This window comes from Chelonoidis abingdonii, chromosome 3, assembly GCF_003597395.2.
Source record: "Chelonoidis abingdonii isolate Lonesome George chromosome 3, CheloAbing_2.0, whole genome shotgun sequence".
Taxonomy (NCBI): domain Eukaryota; kingdom Metazoa; phylum Chordata; order Testudines; family Testudinidae; genus Chelonoidis; species Chelonoidis abingdonii.
The window spans coordinates 191,872,371-191,887,950 of record NC_133771.1 but is presented as its reverse complement, the minus strand read 5'-3'; the positions used below and the strand labels follow the sequence as shown (position 1 = coordinate 191,887,950).

General features: G+C 43.3%; 1 protein-coding gene across 11 annotated transcripts in view; it reads right to left on the bottom strand.

Moving 5' to 3' along the window:
* Positions 1–15,580, bottom strand: part of FBXO11 (F-box protein 11) — a 183,798-nt gene that overhangs the window by 45,946 nt on the left and 122,272 nt on the right. For all 11 annotated transcript variants that reach the window (XM_032772050.2, XM_032772049.2, XM_032772046.2 and 8 more), the window contains 7 exons: positions 15,068–15,197; positions 12,879–12,962; positions 12,652–12,784; positions 6,554–6,660; positions 6,358–6,469; positions 5,280–5,386; positions 5,056–5,193 (listed from right to left, as the gene is read on the bottom strand). In XM_032772050.2, coding sequence (XP_032627941.1) covers positions 5,056–5,193; positions 5,280–5,386; positions 6,358–6,469; positions 6,554–6,660; positions 12,652–12,784; positions 12,879–12,962; positions 15,068–15,197 — 811 coding nt within the window. The remainder of the gene's footprint in view (positions 1–5,055; positions 5,194–5,279; positions 5,387–6,357; positions 6,470–6,553; positions 6,661–12,651; positions 12,785–12,878; positions 12,963–15,067; positions 15,198–15,580) is intronic.

Genomic DNA, 15,580 nt, shown 5'->3' with positions numbered 1-15,580 from the left:
GAGAGAGAGGGAAGGGAAGTGGGTTATTTCCCTTTGTTGTAGGCTCAGGGTTTCTGAGTCTTGGGGTCCCTCCAGGGAAGGTTTTGGGGAGACCAGAGGGGGCCAAAACCCTGGAAATTTTGAATGGTGGCAGCGAGATCAGATCTAAGCTGGTAAACTGAGCTTAGAGGTGCTCATGCTAGCTTCTCAGTTTATGAACGCTAAGGTTCAAATCTGAGTAGGAAGCTACGACAGCTCCCCACTCGGAAGAATTGCTGGGTAACCTCTCAGCGGAGTGACCACTCATATTGGTGGGAGAAAACCCTGCTAGGTGATTGGCTCATGTACTGCGAGTGCCGGGTAGGTGAAAAGCCCTGAGAGAGATATATGGGCTATGCAGAATTCCCATAGGTCCAGAGCTTCCTGGCGTAAGGCCGAAAAGCACGTGCCCCTTTGCCTGTTGATGTAATACACTGCGGCCGTATTGTCCGTGGGGACTCTGACCATCTTTCTCCGTAGGTGCAGGCTCAAAGCTATGAACGCCAGGCGTACCGCCCTGAGTTCCCTGACATTTATGTGCAGGGACAATTCCGAGGTCGACCATCTGCCTTGGCTTTGGAAGATCCCCGTATGGGCTTCCCAATCCAGGTCTGAGGCATCCAACACCAGATCTAGTGAGGGAGGGATCTCTTGGAGGGGAATCCCTTGTAACGTTGTTTGGGAGAGACTACCACTGCAGGTCAGCCACTATGTTGGGAGGTAATGTGACCACCGTGTCCAGGTCGTCCTTGGCCTGGGAATATTGGGAGGCCAGCCAGAGTTGGAGAGGCCTCATTCTGAGCCTGGCATGGGTAGGGCGGGACCACTACCAATTTACGGTCCTGGTAGCGGTCCCACCCTACCCGGAAGTGGAGGAAGCACCTGTGACCCTCGAAAATATGGATGTGGAAATATGCATCCTGGAGGTCCAGGGCTGCGAACCAATCCCCCGGGTCTAGGGATGGAATAATACAGGTCAGGGAAAGTATATGGAACTTGTAATGGACCATAAATTGGTTGAGGTTCCACAGGTCAAGGATGGGCCTGAGCCTGCCTTTTGCCTTTGGAATCAGGGAATACCAGGAGTAAAACTCTCTGCCCTGGAATTCCTGAGGTACCTTATCCATCGCGCCCAGTGTGAGGAGGTGCGTCACTTCCTGGTCTAAAAGGAGGGTGTGGTCCAGGTCCCTGGGGACGGGGATGAGGAGGGGAGTATAGCGAACTGCAACATGTAGCCCTTGGAAATGGTGCTGAGGACCCACTGGTCCAACGTTATATGGAACCATTGCACTCGGAAGGCAGATAAATGGTTGCAGAACACAACTTTATTAACTGAGGGGCTTCCCTGGGAACAGGCCCGGTGGCCTCCCACAAAGAGTCAAAAGCACCTCTTCCCCTGCCTCTTGCCCTTTGAGGGGCCAGATCGCAGGGCCGAGCGGGACTGGCACTAGGACCTGCGTCTCTGCTCCCTTGGCCTCTTAGGTAGGGGCTCATATCTGCCTCTAGCTGGAGGGGCAGAGGTCTGTGGCCTGGGTTTGTCCTTTGCTGGCGGGACATATAGTCCCACAGTTTGCAGGGTGGTGTGGGAGTCTTTCATCCCATGCAGACAGATGTTTGTTTGATCCGCAAACAGGGCCTTCCTGTCGAAGGGCAGGTCCTGCATGAGGGACTGGGACTCTGCGGACAGCCCCGACAGTGAGAGCCACGATGCCCTGCACATGAAAATGGCTGAGGCCATTGAACAGGCCACTGTATCTGCCGCGTCCGAAGCCGCTTGAAGAACCGCTTTCGCCGCTGCCGCTCCTTTGTCGACCAAAGCTCTGAAGTCCCTCTTGTCCCTTTCCTGGAGAAGAGGTTCAAACTTTGGCAGGGACCCCCATAAGTTAAAATCATACTGGCTCAGTAGGGCTTGGTGATTTGCCACCCTGAGCTGTAAGCTCGCTGATGAATAAACTTTCCTGCCAAAGGTATCCAGTCTCCTGGTGTCTTTATCCTTGGTGGGTGGGCGCGGGTTGACCATGCCTCTTTCGGTGGTTTAGAGACTCCACCACCAGAAAGATGGGTGCCGGATGAGAGTACAAGTATTGGTGCCCCTTTGTTGGCAAGAAATACTTTCTCTCCGACTTTTTAGAAATAGGTGTCAAGGAGGCCAGGGTTCGCCAAAGCGAAGTCGATATGTTGGCCACCCCCTGGTGGAGAGGTAAGGCCACATGGCCTGGTGCTGAGGAGGATAACACGTTGAACAGGAGTCCGACGGCTCCTCCATCTCCTCAGCCTGAAGCTGATGATTCGAGGCCACTCGATTAAGGAGCTCTTGGTGAGCCTTAAAATCTTCCTGTAGGACGGGTGGTGGCGCCACTATGGATTCCTCTGGTGCCGCTGAGGGGACCAGTTCTGCCCCCAGGGAGTCGGGCGGTACCAGTGGTTCAACCCCCAAGTACGAGCCTGGGTGCGGTGCCACTGGTTCGGTATCAGTTGACTTTTCCCGGTGCCAAGGTGGGGTCTTAGAGTGTACCTGTGATGCCCCAGCCACTGAATGGGGTCTCGGTGGTGCAGGTAATTGGGGCCATAGTGCCCACTGATACCACTGCCTTTGCCAAGGCGCCACTTGCCACTGACCCACTTGGGGAATGAGCCAAGCTGCCTGATCATGGGGATGGCATGGTCCAGGGGTGGGTGTCTAGGTGCCGAAGTTGCTGAGGAACGCAAAGTGCTGTACGGGTGTGGGGAGCATTCACGGCCTTGTCGGTGCCGACCCTGAGATTTAGACCTCGATGATGAAGACATGTACCCGTTGGAGGTGCTGCTTCTAGATTCCCCTCGGCGACCATGGTTACAACGCCTGGTGCTGATGATGGTCGAGGCGCATTCTGAGCATGATGTCTCTCAGAGCGAACACTCGAAGCTGAAAAAGTGGCAATGAGTTCTCTGGCACCTTATAGACTAACAAACGTATTGGAGCATGAGCTTTCGTGGGTGAATACCCACGTCGTCGAATGAATGTAGTGGAAATTTCCAGAGGCAGGATCCGAGAGTTGGTGCCGATGGCGTCGAGACCTGCTCCTATAGCTTCGGTGGGAAGAGGAGCGTTGACGCCTCTTGTCTCGGTGCCTGCAACCTCTATGGGTAGTGGAGGACCCGTGAGACTCCATCTCAGGCAAATCAGCTAACGGAGTGGAAGTCTGGTGCGGGCTCTGGGATGGCCTCTTGGAACAGGTAGGTATCTTGGCCTTGGAGCAGGGGGCTATGCCGGACCGGAGAGGGTTGATGAGCTCCCAGTGGTGGCTTCCCTCAGGATCGGGGGCCCGTCTCAGGTGGTGCACCCAGCACCAGAAGGGCGAGGATGTCACACGCTGCCTGTGTTGCCTCCAGCGTTGACAGCATTCTCACAACAGGAGAGGCATGCGCGGATGGGACTGGACTACTCTGCTCAGCGTGAGTCAGAGGTCTGGTAACCGAGAGAGATCGTGGGCTGCCCAACTCGGGTCTGGCCTCACCACTGTCCCTCTCTCGGCGCTGCTGAGCCTTCCCTTACTTCTTGGTGGGGGAGTGGTGCCGACTGGTGGATGGAGCCTCGCTCTGCACCGATGATGCGGTGCCTGGCGCCGAGTCGGGTAGGCGTTCCAGTGCCGGGGCCAATGCCAACTCCATTAGCAGGGCCTGGAGTTGGATATCTCTTTCACACTTCATTTGAGGCTTGAACGATCTGCAGATTTTACAATGCTCACTTACGTGAGTCTCGCCCAGACAGCGAAGACACAGAGTGTGGGTCGCTCCTGGGCACAGAACTGTGATAGGAGTTGCACGACTTGAAGCCTGGGGCACAGGGCATGCCCCGAGCCAGGCAACTAACTAGAGAAGCAATCTACGAAGAAGAGTTGTACTACTAAAGGCTAGAAGCGCTACAGCAGAGCTGGAGCACAAAGTTCCGACTACCTTCACTGGTGGCAAGAAAGAACTGAGGGTGGGGGGACTGCGCAGCTCCCCTTATAGCACGATATAGAGGCGCCACTCTAGGGGTCACAGCGGTGCTCTCTCACTACGGGTACTGCTAAGGGAAAAACTTCCGGCACTGGTGCATGTGGCAAGCACACACACCTACTATGGAACACATATGAGCAATCACTTGAAGAAGAACTGATGGTTTTGGCAACTGGGTGAAGTTGAGACTTTTGGCACTCAAGCATGCATGGGTTATGCTTTGGGAATGTTGCACTCCAGCAGGATATTTCTGCTAATATGATTATCAATAAAACAATTAACAGTGTAGACATGTACAATGTCATCTCTGTATTTCAGAGATAATAACCCATTGGGATTATTCAGGGTAGTTTACACTCCAGTTAGTGTTTCAAGGTCTGCGCAGAATCAAGACAAAACCATTGCATCAGTTTTCATTCAGTTCGTATTTTTAAGGTTTTCTTTGGAATACCTGCGTGTAAGAAGCTTTTTCTTCTAAAGGAAAGCTTCAATTCTGAAGCACAATTCTCTGATAATGGGTGGATTACACCACCAATTCCACAACAAAAGAGCCTCTACTAAAAAAGGTTTGGTATATTCTGTTGCAGAGATGCACCATTAAATCCGATTGTTTTCATGCTACATTTTACTACACTCCTAAATCTTTCAGGTACTTTCATAAGATACAGAATTAACATAAAAAAACCTTATTTTATTTATTTAAGAGCCAATAGTGTAAGTGTGAACCTAAATATTTACAACATTTTGTTACAGCAGCGATTTTTCATTATTTTGAATCCTGAATGTAATCCATTTGTGTTGCCAACCTACTGGGAAGTGGTCCTTTGCTATGCTTTGTTCTGATTGTTTTTCACTTTTTAGCTACATTTGTTTTTAAAAGTAAGGTAAACAATTTTGTACGATGAGGAGAGTTGGGGGAAGGAACATTAGAGATTTTAAAAATAACTGGTCACAAATAAAAAACATTTCTTCAAAACTATTGTGCAGTGATATTTGAGAGCTACAGATGTACAGCAGTGTACAGTAATCTTTCTTCAAAACAAAAATGTACATTACCATGCCATGGTCAAATGTGAAAACACCAACATCACGTCCATGATGAATGTGATTCCGTCTGATAATGGGGTTTCCATGGTTTTTAACCCAAATTCCTGCTAATGCATTATTGGAGATCTCGTTGTCCTCATATATTCCCTGGCAAAAAGTAAGTAAAAATCAAAAATCAACAGTAATAAATAGTTCTACAAAAGTTAGGGGGGGAAATCAGAAATAGAAAATACCTGTGCATGATCTGTAATATAAAGTCCAACATTTTCACAGTCGCTGATATTACAGTGTTTGATAGTGGGACAAGCTCCCTGGCCACTAACACATACTGCAGAGCCCACTGGAAGAAAAGTGTACAGTTATCAAAGATTCAAAGTGTAGTGTATTTATAGATAGTTTGGCCCTATTCTTACGAGAAAACATACAGTATGCAATGGCATGTAAAATGGATATTTTAAAAATGTAGCATTCATTTAGTGCCTTTTATTAAAGCAATGAAAAGTACTTTGCCCAGATAGGAAACTATTACCATCCCCATTTTGCAGATATGGAAGCTGAGACAGAGAGAGTTTAAGTCAAATTGTCAAAAGTTACACAAACAGCATGTCACTGGTAGAATGGGCAATATTTTGTATATTTATTTAAGTTAATAAAAGAATAGTTCATCCAACTTTTCACACCCTCACTGAACAATATGCAGAAGAAAAATAAAAAAAGATATAACAAAGCTCACTACACTGTCTCAAGACTGCTAACTACTCCCCCACTTGAATGTATTTACACCCTCAGTAATCTATCATCTTCAAGGGCCTGGAGCAATCAAATATTTTGTATCATGACAAGATCATCAACAGAGTATTGCATTGTCTAAATAATGGGGAAGAAGAGCAGGTTCCAGAGTAAGGGGACCCTCTCCAGAGATACCCTTCCACTAATCTTCAGTAGGGCCAGGATCTCATCCATGATGTCTGGTAAGCAGACATCAATAATAACTGTTATGCACTCCCAACATGAAATATCATCCAAACAGACCAGGGCACTCTGTACCAGCTGTAGTTTCTAAATGATCTTCAGGCATAGCTTTACATAGAATGCATGGCAATAATTTCAATTTCAAAGTGATTAAAGTATAGATAAACTATAGCAAGGTCTGCATCCAAAAGGACAGGTTCTAGCCAAATATAATGAGAGGGAAAAATGTTCATGACTAAATTTTGTGCTGCAAATGGACGAAAAAAATTCTGTTCACTGCAATTATCCTATTTCAGTAACAGTGTTTAGAATTAATTTAACAGTGAAGGGGACACTAACCTGTACAGGTACTTCGAATGATACAATGATCTATTATTGGGCTGCAATTCACGGTAATCTCTAAGCAGTGGTGTGCATTGTGGTGTTGAGCAGATTTGTCATCAGGATTGAACTAAAAGAATAAAATTTAACGTTTTGATATTTTTTAAAAAAGCATAATTTGGAAATTATTGGAAGTTCTACTAAGGTTGCTTACCCTGATTGTCATATATCCAACGTATGCATCTTCAGACCCCTCCATAAAAACGAAGGTGGAATCCCTAGTGTTTTCTATTATGACTTTATCTGCTACTTTTCCAGGTGCTGTAAACAAGAAGTTATTTTAAAAGTTTACTCTTTTCCTATGAAAACTGAAAACAAACACGATGCAATTTCAAGTTCTACAAGTGAAAAAAAAGATGCGGATTCTCAGGCATATTTACATTAGGAGCACTTTACCATCTAGGAATATTAGTATACTATACTTGAAAAGTGCTCCTAATGCGGACACAGCAATACCAGCAAAGCTGTGCTTTGCACTGGCATAGTGAAACCACTCCCCATGACCAAACAAGCTATTTTAGTAACAATGCAGTTTTGCCAGTATAGTTGTTTACCACCTTCTGCCAGTACAGCTGCCTCAGTCATAGGTGCAAAAAGGATCCATGACCTAGCTACACCAGCAGAAATCTGCTATACCACCAGAAATCTGTAGGATAGACGTGGCCTTAGTTTAGATGCAGTTATACTGGCATAAAAGTGCCTTTGCTAGTATAGCTTATGTAGTTCAGGGAAGCACTTTTTTACTGGTGTAAAAGCCACACCTAATACTAGTATTAAATATATACCAGCAAACCTTTTCTAGTGCAGACTTGGCCCAGGTGTTCTGACTTCCAATTCCCTAACTACTAGGAAATTGTTCCCCATTAAAACAAACCAGAAATAGATAATTCAATATAGTGTGTAGGAAAACAAAACTGATTACAAAATACCATTTAAGTTTTCTAATAAAAAATGAGACTATAACATATTTGGGCTCAAACTTGTACTACTGTAAAACAGTTAAAACCTGATGCTGTATATGGTCTGGATTCTAAATCTTTTTATGAAGACTAAATACATAAATTCAGTACACCATCACATAGCGGTGCTTGCTAATTCATGCATGTTCTTTACAACTTTCGCAAAACCAAAAAAGTGGTATCTCCTCATTTCTCACCACTTACATGCAGAGTGCTGTAGGAAAGTCTATTTTTTATACTTAATGTACTAAAAGTTTATTACAGTTTAAAACTGAACTACAGTTCAGAATAAATAAGTGTTAAGCTTTTCAAAGTAAGTGTTAAAAGAATGTTTTAAAATTGGCGATCTACAAGATGCAGTAACTTGAAATTTGATGAATAGCAAGGTTCTTCAGCAATCTTTATACTGAGACTAGACCAGGGGTAGGCAACCTATGACACGGGTGCCGAGGGCGGCACGCAAGCTGATTTTCAGCAGCACTCACACTGCCCAGGTCCTGGCCACCAGTCAGGGGAAGTCTGCATTTTAATTTAATTTTCAAAAGAAGCTTCTTAAACATTTTAAAAACCTTATTTACTACATATAACAATAGTTTAGTTATATATTATAGACTTAGAGAAAGAGACCTTCTAAAAATGTTAAAATGCATTACTGGCACACAAAACCTTAAATTAGAGTGAATAAATGAAGACTTGGAACAGCACTTCTGAAAGGTTGCTGAACCCTGGGCTAGACAAAAAAAGTGTTTGCATGCTATTGCTGAAGAGCCAGCAGAGGGAGCACAAGTTTTAAAAAAATATTCTTAAAGCTGTGTTGACCTCAGTGATATTGGTGCTCAAGAAACAGCAGTAAACAAAAAAGCCAATTTTATGTCACCACAAACTGGAACTGAAATAACTAAACCAGTCATAATTCATTCATACTTTTAGTTATTTTGGTACAAGTCTGTATGGAACACTCTTATTCAGAAATAAGGTCTTGTCTACACCACTTTTATATTGCTATATCAGTTTAGAAACTTTTATGAGACTAAACCATACTGATAAGCACCTTTATAGCAGTAAAACTACATTCACTCCAGAGGATTGTACCACTAACTATATCAATCCAATATATTTATAGCAGTACAAAAATATGTTTAGACTAACCCTAAGAATATCCACCCAGATTTGCATCAAAACAACCAACCTGAGGGAATATTGCAAAGAAAGAAAGAAATGAAGGACTTTAGTATTCTTTGTAGTTCTACAATACGATGGCATTGCTAAGTAATCAGGAGAGAGCTACTTCTTAATCTTTTCCCCTGAATCATGCCCATACAGCTGCACTTGGTACATCAGCAGGAGAAGAAATCCTCCTGCTGTCCATGGAGAAGCAAGGACCACTACCCTTGAACTACTATCACAGTAGTGGTACTTCAGCTGCAGTAGTTCCTGCTGCTGTGCTACTCTAAATAGAGTTGGTGAAGCAGATCAGGAACAGTCAACATGGATTCACCAAGGGCAAGTCATGCCTGACCAACCTGATTGCCTTCTATGATGAGATAACTTGCTCTGTGGATATGGGAGAAGTGGTGGATGTGAGATATCTTGACTTTAGCAAAGCTTTTGATATGGTCTCCCACAGTATTCTTGCCAGCAAGTTAAAGAAGTATGGATTGGATGAATGGACTATAAGGCGGACAGAAAGCTGGCTAGATTGTTGGCGTCGATCAATCGCTTCTGAACATTACACTCAATGTGTAGTTGGCAGCTTTCAAATCAGAGTGCCCAGGGGTCAGTCCTTGGGACCTGGTTTGTTCAACATCTTAATTAATTATCGATGATGGATAAATGCACCTTCAGCAAGTTCGCAGATGACTAAGATGGGGGGACAGGTAGATATGCTGGACGATAGGACAGGGTCCAGAGTGAACTAACAAATCGGAGGCACGGGCCAAAAGAAATCTGATGAGGTTTCCAACCGGAAAAGTGCAAAGTCTGCACTTAGGAGAAAAATCTATGCACCGCCTTCAGGTCCAGGGACCGACTGGCTATAGCGCGTTCTGCAGAAAAGACCTGGGATTACAAGTGGACGAAGAGCTGATATGAGTCTAGACGTGTGCCCTGTTGCAAGAAGGCCAACAGCATCTTTGGCTTGATTAGTAGGACACTGCCACAGTCCGGGAAAAGTGATTATGCTCTTCATTCAGGCACGGGTGAGCCACACTCAATTAACTGGGTTCAGGTTTGGTCCCACCCACTACAGATAGGGGTAACAAATGAAGAATCCAGTGGAGGGCACAAAAATGATCTAGGGGGCTGCGGGCATGACTTACAAGAGAGGCTGAGGGAACTGGCGTTTTATTTAAGTCCTGCGGAAAATAAGGACAAGGGGGGATTTGATACAAGCCTTCCAACTACTTGAAGGGGGCTCCAAAGAGGGAGCGAGGCTGTTCTCAGTGGTGGCAGATGACAGAACAAGAAGCAACGGTCTCAAGTTGCAGTGGGGGAGGTCTAGGTTGGATATTAGGAGACACTATTTCACTAGGAGGGTGGTGAAGCACTGGAATGGGTTACCTAGGGAGTTGGTAGAATCTCCATCCTTAAAGGTTTTTAAGGCCTGGCTTGACAAAGCCCTGGCTGGGATGATTTAGTTGGGGTTGGTCCTGAGGTCTTTTCCAACCCTAATCTTCTATGAACTATATATCTGATCTGTTTCCCTCCTTTAAGGTTGTCAAGGTATTACCGCCACTCTGAACTTTAGGGTACAATTGTGGGGACCTGCATGAGATAACCCCTAAGCTTATTTATCAGCTTAGATCTAGTAACTGCCACCTTGGGGACATGCTCCATGACTTTTCTAGGGACTGAGGTGAGGCTGAACAGTCTGTAGTTCCCTGGACTCTCCTTCTTCCCATTTTCAAATATGGAAACTATATTTGCCTTTTTTCCAATCATCCAAGATTCTCCCAATCTCCAAGAGTTTTCAGAGATAATGGCCAATAATAGCTAATGGCTCTGCAATCACATCAGCCAACTTCCTCAGGGGCATCTGGCCCCATGGACTTGTGCATGTCCAACATTTCTAAATAGTCCTTAACTTGTTCTTTCACTGAGAGCTGTGCACCTCCTCCCCATACTGTGCAGCCCAGTGCAACAGTCTTGGAAGCTGACCTTGTCCATAAGACTGAGGCAAAATAAGCATTGAGGAGAGGCTGAGGAACCTGGGCTTATTTAGTCTGCAGAGGAGAAGAGTGAGGGGGGATTTGATAGCAGCCTTCAACTACCTGAAGTGGGGATCCAAAGAGGATGGAGCTCAGCTGTTCTCAGTAGTGGCAGATGACAGAACAAGGAGCAATGGTCTCAAGTTGCAGTGGGGTTGGTCTAGCTTGGATATTAGGAAAAACTATTTCACTAGGAGGGTGGTGAAGCACTGGAGTGGGTTACCTAGGGAAGTGGTAGAATCTCCATCCTTAGAAGTTTTTAAGGCCTGGCAGGGAGTTGGACTAGATGACCTCCTGAGGTCTCTTCCCATCCTAATCTTCTATGACTTCTGCTTTTTCCACATCATCTGTCACTAGGTTGCCTCCCCAATTCAGTTGCCTTTCCTTGACCACCTTCTTGTTGCTAACATACTTGTAGCAACCGTTTTTGTTACCCTTCATATCCATTCCTAGCTGCAACTCCAATTGTGCTTTGGCTTTTCTGATTAGATCCCTGTATGCTCAAGCAATATTTTTGTACTCCCTAGTCATCTGCTCAAGTTTCAACTTCTTGTAAGTTTCCTTTTTGTGTTTAAGTTCACCAAAGATTTCACTGTTAAGCCAAGCTGGTTTGCTTCCATATTTGCAATTCTTTCTGCACAAAGGGATGGTTTGTTCCTGCGCCCTCAATAAGGCTTCTTTAAAATACAACCAGCTCTCCTGGACTACTTGCCCCCCCCACATATTAGCCTCCCAGGGAATCCTGCCCATCAGTTCCCTGTGGAAGTCCGAGTCTGCTTTTCTGACCAGAGTCCGTATTCTGCTGCTCTCCTTTCTTCCTTTTGTGAGGATCCTGAACTCTACTACCTCATGGTCACTGCTGCCCAGGTTGCCACCCACTTCTACTTCTCCTACCAATTCTTCCCTGTTTGTGAGCAGCAGGTCAAGAGGAGCATGGCCCCTAGCTGGTTCCTCTAGCACTTGCACCAGGGAGTTGTCCCCAACACTCTCCAAAAAACTTCCTGGGTTGTCTGTGCACTGCTGTATTGCTCTCTCAGATGATGTCAAAGTGATTTAAGTCCCCCATGAGAACCAGGGCCTGTGATCTGGAAACCTCTGTCTGAAGAAAGCCTTGTCTACCTCATCCTCCTGGTCTGATGGTCTATAGCAAAAGCCCATCACGACACCACCCTTGTTGCTCTTGCCTCCAAACTTAACCCAAAGACTCGCAACAGACTTTTCTCCAGTTTCATAACGGAGCTCTGAGCAATCATACTGCTCTCTTACATACAGTGCAATCCTCCACCTCTTCGCCCCCACCTGTCCTTCCTGAACAGTTTATATCCATACATGACAGTACTCCAGTCATGTGAGTTACCCCAGCAAGTCTCTGTTATTCCAATCACATCACAGTTCCTTGACTGTGCCATGACTTCCAATTCTTCCTGTTTGTTTTCCAGGCTTCTTGCGTTTGAGTACAGGTACCTTCTCCAGGATGAATCTATGGTCTGGCAGAAGAGATGACTCTAGGAGGGGCCCTAATGTGTTGCACAAATTGTTTGGGCTTCTTCCATTATGGTCAACAGCTGATCACAAAAAACTGATGGAGTTTGCTCTACAGACACAGTGAAGCTCTGCATATAAACAGGTCCCATGAAAGAGGATTGAGCATCTCAGCTGCAGTGAAGAGCAGGCAATATTTCAAAAAGTAATTTTTTTTAAGTCTCTCATTTCTTCTCCATTATAAAGAAAACCAGATACAGCAATAACTAACAAACAGAGACAGCACCTCTGTCAGAACCATCAGCTGCTTTCTGAAGTGAGGCAAGAAGAAAACTGCACAGCCGACTTGCAGAAAGTAGAAAAAGACAGTGTGCCAAGAGTGTAAATTGCTTCATTCTGATCTGTGGCTTCTTGTCTGGTTGAAAGAGGACAGGACATACCCAGTTGTCTCTATTAGTGACACACACTCTTGCCACAGAAGATACATATGATGACTGGACTGATACAGAAAAATCTTGGCTACTTTATATTCTAAGATTTTTGTAACACAGCTATTAAGAGACAAGAAAGGTTACACATTGAGATAAAGATTTCAAATGAAATACCTGCACCAATCATAGTGATTGGAGATTCGATATATATCCATTCATCAGTATATATACCAGAGTGAACAAAGATAAGTCCATCAAAATGAGCTTCCTGAACCCCACCAAGGGCATCCTCAATGGTGTCATAGTACTAAAACACAAAATACAAACATGAGTTTAGCAAAAAAAAAATAATGGATGAGAAAGGAATACAAATATTCATATAAAGTGATTCAGAAACATACCAACATGTTTTCTCTTCCTTTATATCTTGCAGGGTTACTGTAGAAGTGTTCAGCAAAGCCTGGCTTTACATGTGCTCCTTTGTACTGAAATAGAGAAAATACTTCAAGATAGACCTATAACTAAGCAAGCTTGTTGTATGTGTGTGTATATACACACACACATGTATATACAAACATTTTAGAAAGTACATCAGCAAAAGGGTATAGTTGTAATAGTTTGATAGGTTCTGTAAAACAATTTATATTTTGAAAATGTGTTCATTATGTATCTGGACTCCATGAGTTGGAATTTCCACCAAGTATTTTTAAAGTGTTAATTAGGACCAAGGAAGAAGTTTGTAATGTTAATACTAATTAAGCAAGCAATAGAAGATTCAGAATTTTTAAGATGAGAAAGGACCATCATGACTATCTTATCTGACCTCCTGCACAGGGCATAGAATTTTAAGTCATTCCTGCATCTAACTCATAACTTCTGATTGAGCTGGAGTATATCTTTTACAAAAAACATTAAATCTTGATTTAAAGACTTCAAGTGATGGAGAATCCATAGTAAGTTGTTTCAATAGTTAATCTCCCTTTCTGTGAAAAATGTGTGCCTTATTTTAGGTCTGAATTTGTCTAGGTTCAGTTTCCAGCCACTGGATGTTATTACTTTGTTTGCTAGATTAAAGATCCTTCTGATATCAGAAATATTTTTCCCCATGCAGGTACTTGCACATTGCGATCAAGTAACTTCTTACTAACCTTCCCTAGGATAAACAAAAGATACTGAGCTTCTTTAGTCTCTCAATCTACGGCACATTTTTCCAGACCTCAGATTATTCTCGTAACTCTTTTCCAAGCCCTTTCCAATTTTTCAACATCCTGTTTAAATTGTGGACATCAGAACTGGACACAGCATTTCAGTAATGATCTGACCAGTCCTGTATACAATGGCAATATCACCTCCTCACTTTTATATGTTATTCCTCTACTTAAACATCCAAGAACTGGATTAAAAAAAAAAAAAAAAAGTATAAAAAACACACAATCCTTTCTTTTAAAAAGTGCTTGATTGCATAAGGTGAAAGTCAGAAAAAGGGAGCAGAATTCTCATCTTAACAAAATGGTAGTTTTTCTCATCCCCCATTTTCATTCTGTGGCCACCTGTCACATTACTGAAGTGGGCTGGAGATTTTATTTTAACAAATCTTTCAACTTCCTTGCAGCTTTGCACCTGATTTTTCTGGGCTAACCATTAGCCCCATACTTATAGCCAAACCAAATGCTCTTATTCAACAATCTTAGAATGTGAATACAATTATAAATATTAATAAACTAAACTCGATATCTTACTTTATTACTCCTTTACACACATTTTGGAAAAAGTGTGGTGCCCACCCATTCTTATATTTTGGATTAGAATTCCCATCATTGGCCTTAAAAGATGATTTGCTGCTAAACTCCTGGCACAAAAGCTAGAATGTCCTCTCGTTCAAGACCAAATGCTACTGTCAATGTATTCTGAGCTTACTAAGGAAAGTGCACCAAATATTAATGAGTCAGTTCCATTATGACAACAAGAATACATAGCCAAGGGCTATGACAAAGCTCCACAGAATCAATGACGAACACGCTAACAAGAACCTCAATTCACGCCCAGAAACAATGAGCTGGCAAGCTCACCAGAAGCTCCATCACAGGAAGCCAAATTTCTGCAAAGAGTGGTCAAAGAAAAGTTACTCAGATACAGGCGCCTTTTTCAGACAAGTACAATGATTTTTTAAATCATGATTTATTATAATATTGCACCATAAAGCTGCAAACCTTCTACATCGCCATCAAAGCTTGACAGGAATACCGTGTTTTAAAAGGTGACTTGCAAATGTAAAATTCCCTCAATATTTCAGTAACTTTGCCTGTGTATTGACTGCCCAGCATAAACAAGCTAAGAGGAGCAATACAAAAAACGGACTCCCCCTCTCCCGCCCCCCAAAAAACCCAACAAACAAAAAACCAATGCACAACTTTTTTTTCTTTCAAGATTTTAAGAAAAACAGCATGCAAGTAGTCTCTCTCTGTCTGTCTGTTGAGGGAATCCTGCACATATTGGCTTAGTTACTGAAATCTGGTACTTCACCTATGCAAATAGTCTTTAAATTACAATATGTAATCTTTCTGGGGATGTGAAAAAACAACATTCATACCAGCTGCTGAAAGCTTTCTTTCCAGGGATTTGAGTGTTCATATTCTTCTGGATTAATCTGATAGAATTTACCAGGTTCTGGATGCATCATTGGACGTGTATATTCAAATACTTCCATATACAGTCGTTTCCTAAACAAAAAAGTGTTTTCACAAAAAACAATCAGAACAGAAAATTAAGAATGTATTTAAATGGTACAAAGTTATAAGTCAGGTGTATCACAATTACAACAAACCTATTTAAAACCTTAAGGGAGGAATTTTCAAAAGCATTCATTGTTTACTTTACTTTACTTTCATTGAGTATTTTCAAAGATCTCAACCCAAAGTTTTAAAACCAAAAATATTTTATTGGTGCTTATAAAATTAATAAGTAAAAGTGCCTTTAAGTTAAAACAATTCTGGTTGAAGACTGAAGAGAAGAGACACTGCTGCATTTTGTAACATGCATTTGGTGCACATTTAAAGGCTCACGTCAGCAAAGGACTTAGGTACATGTATAATATTAAGCACAT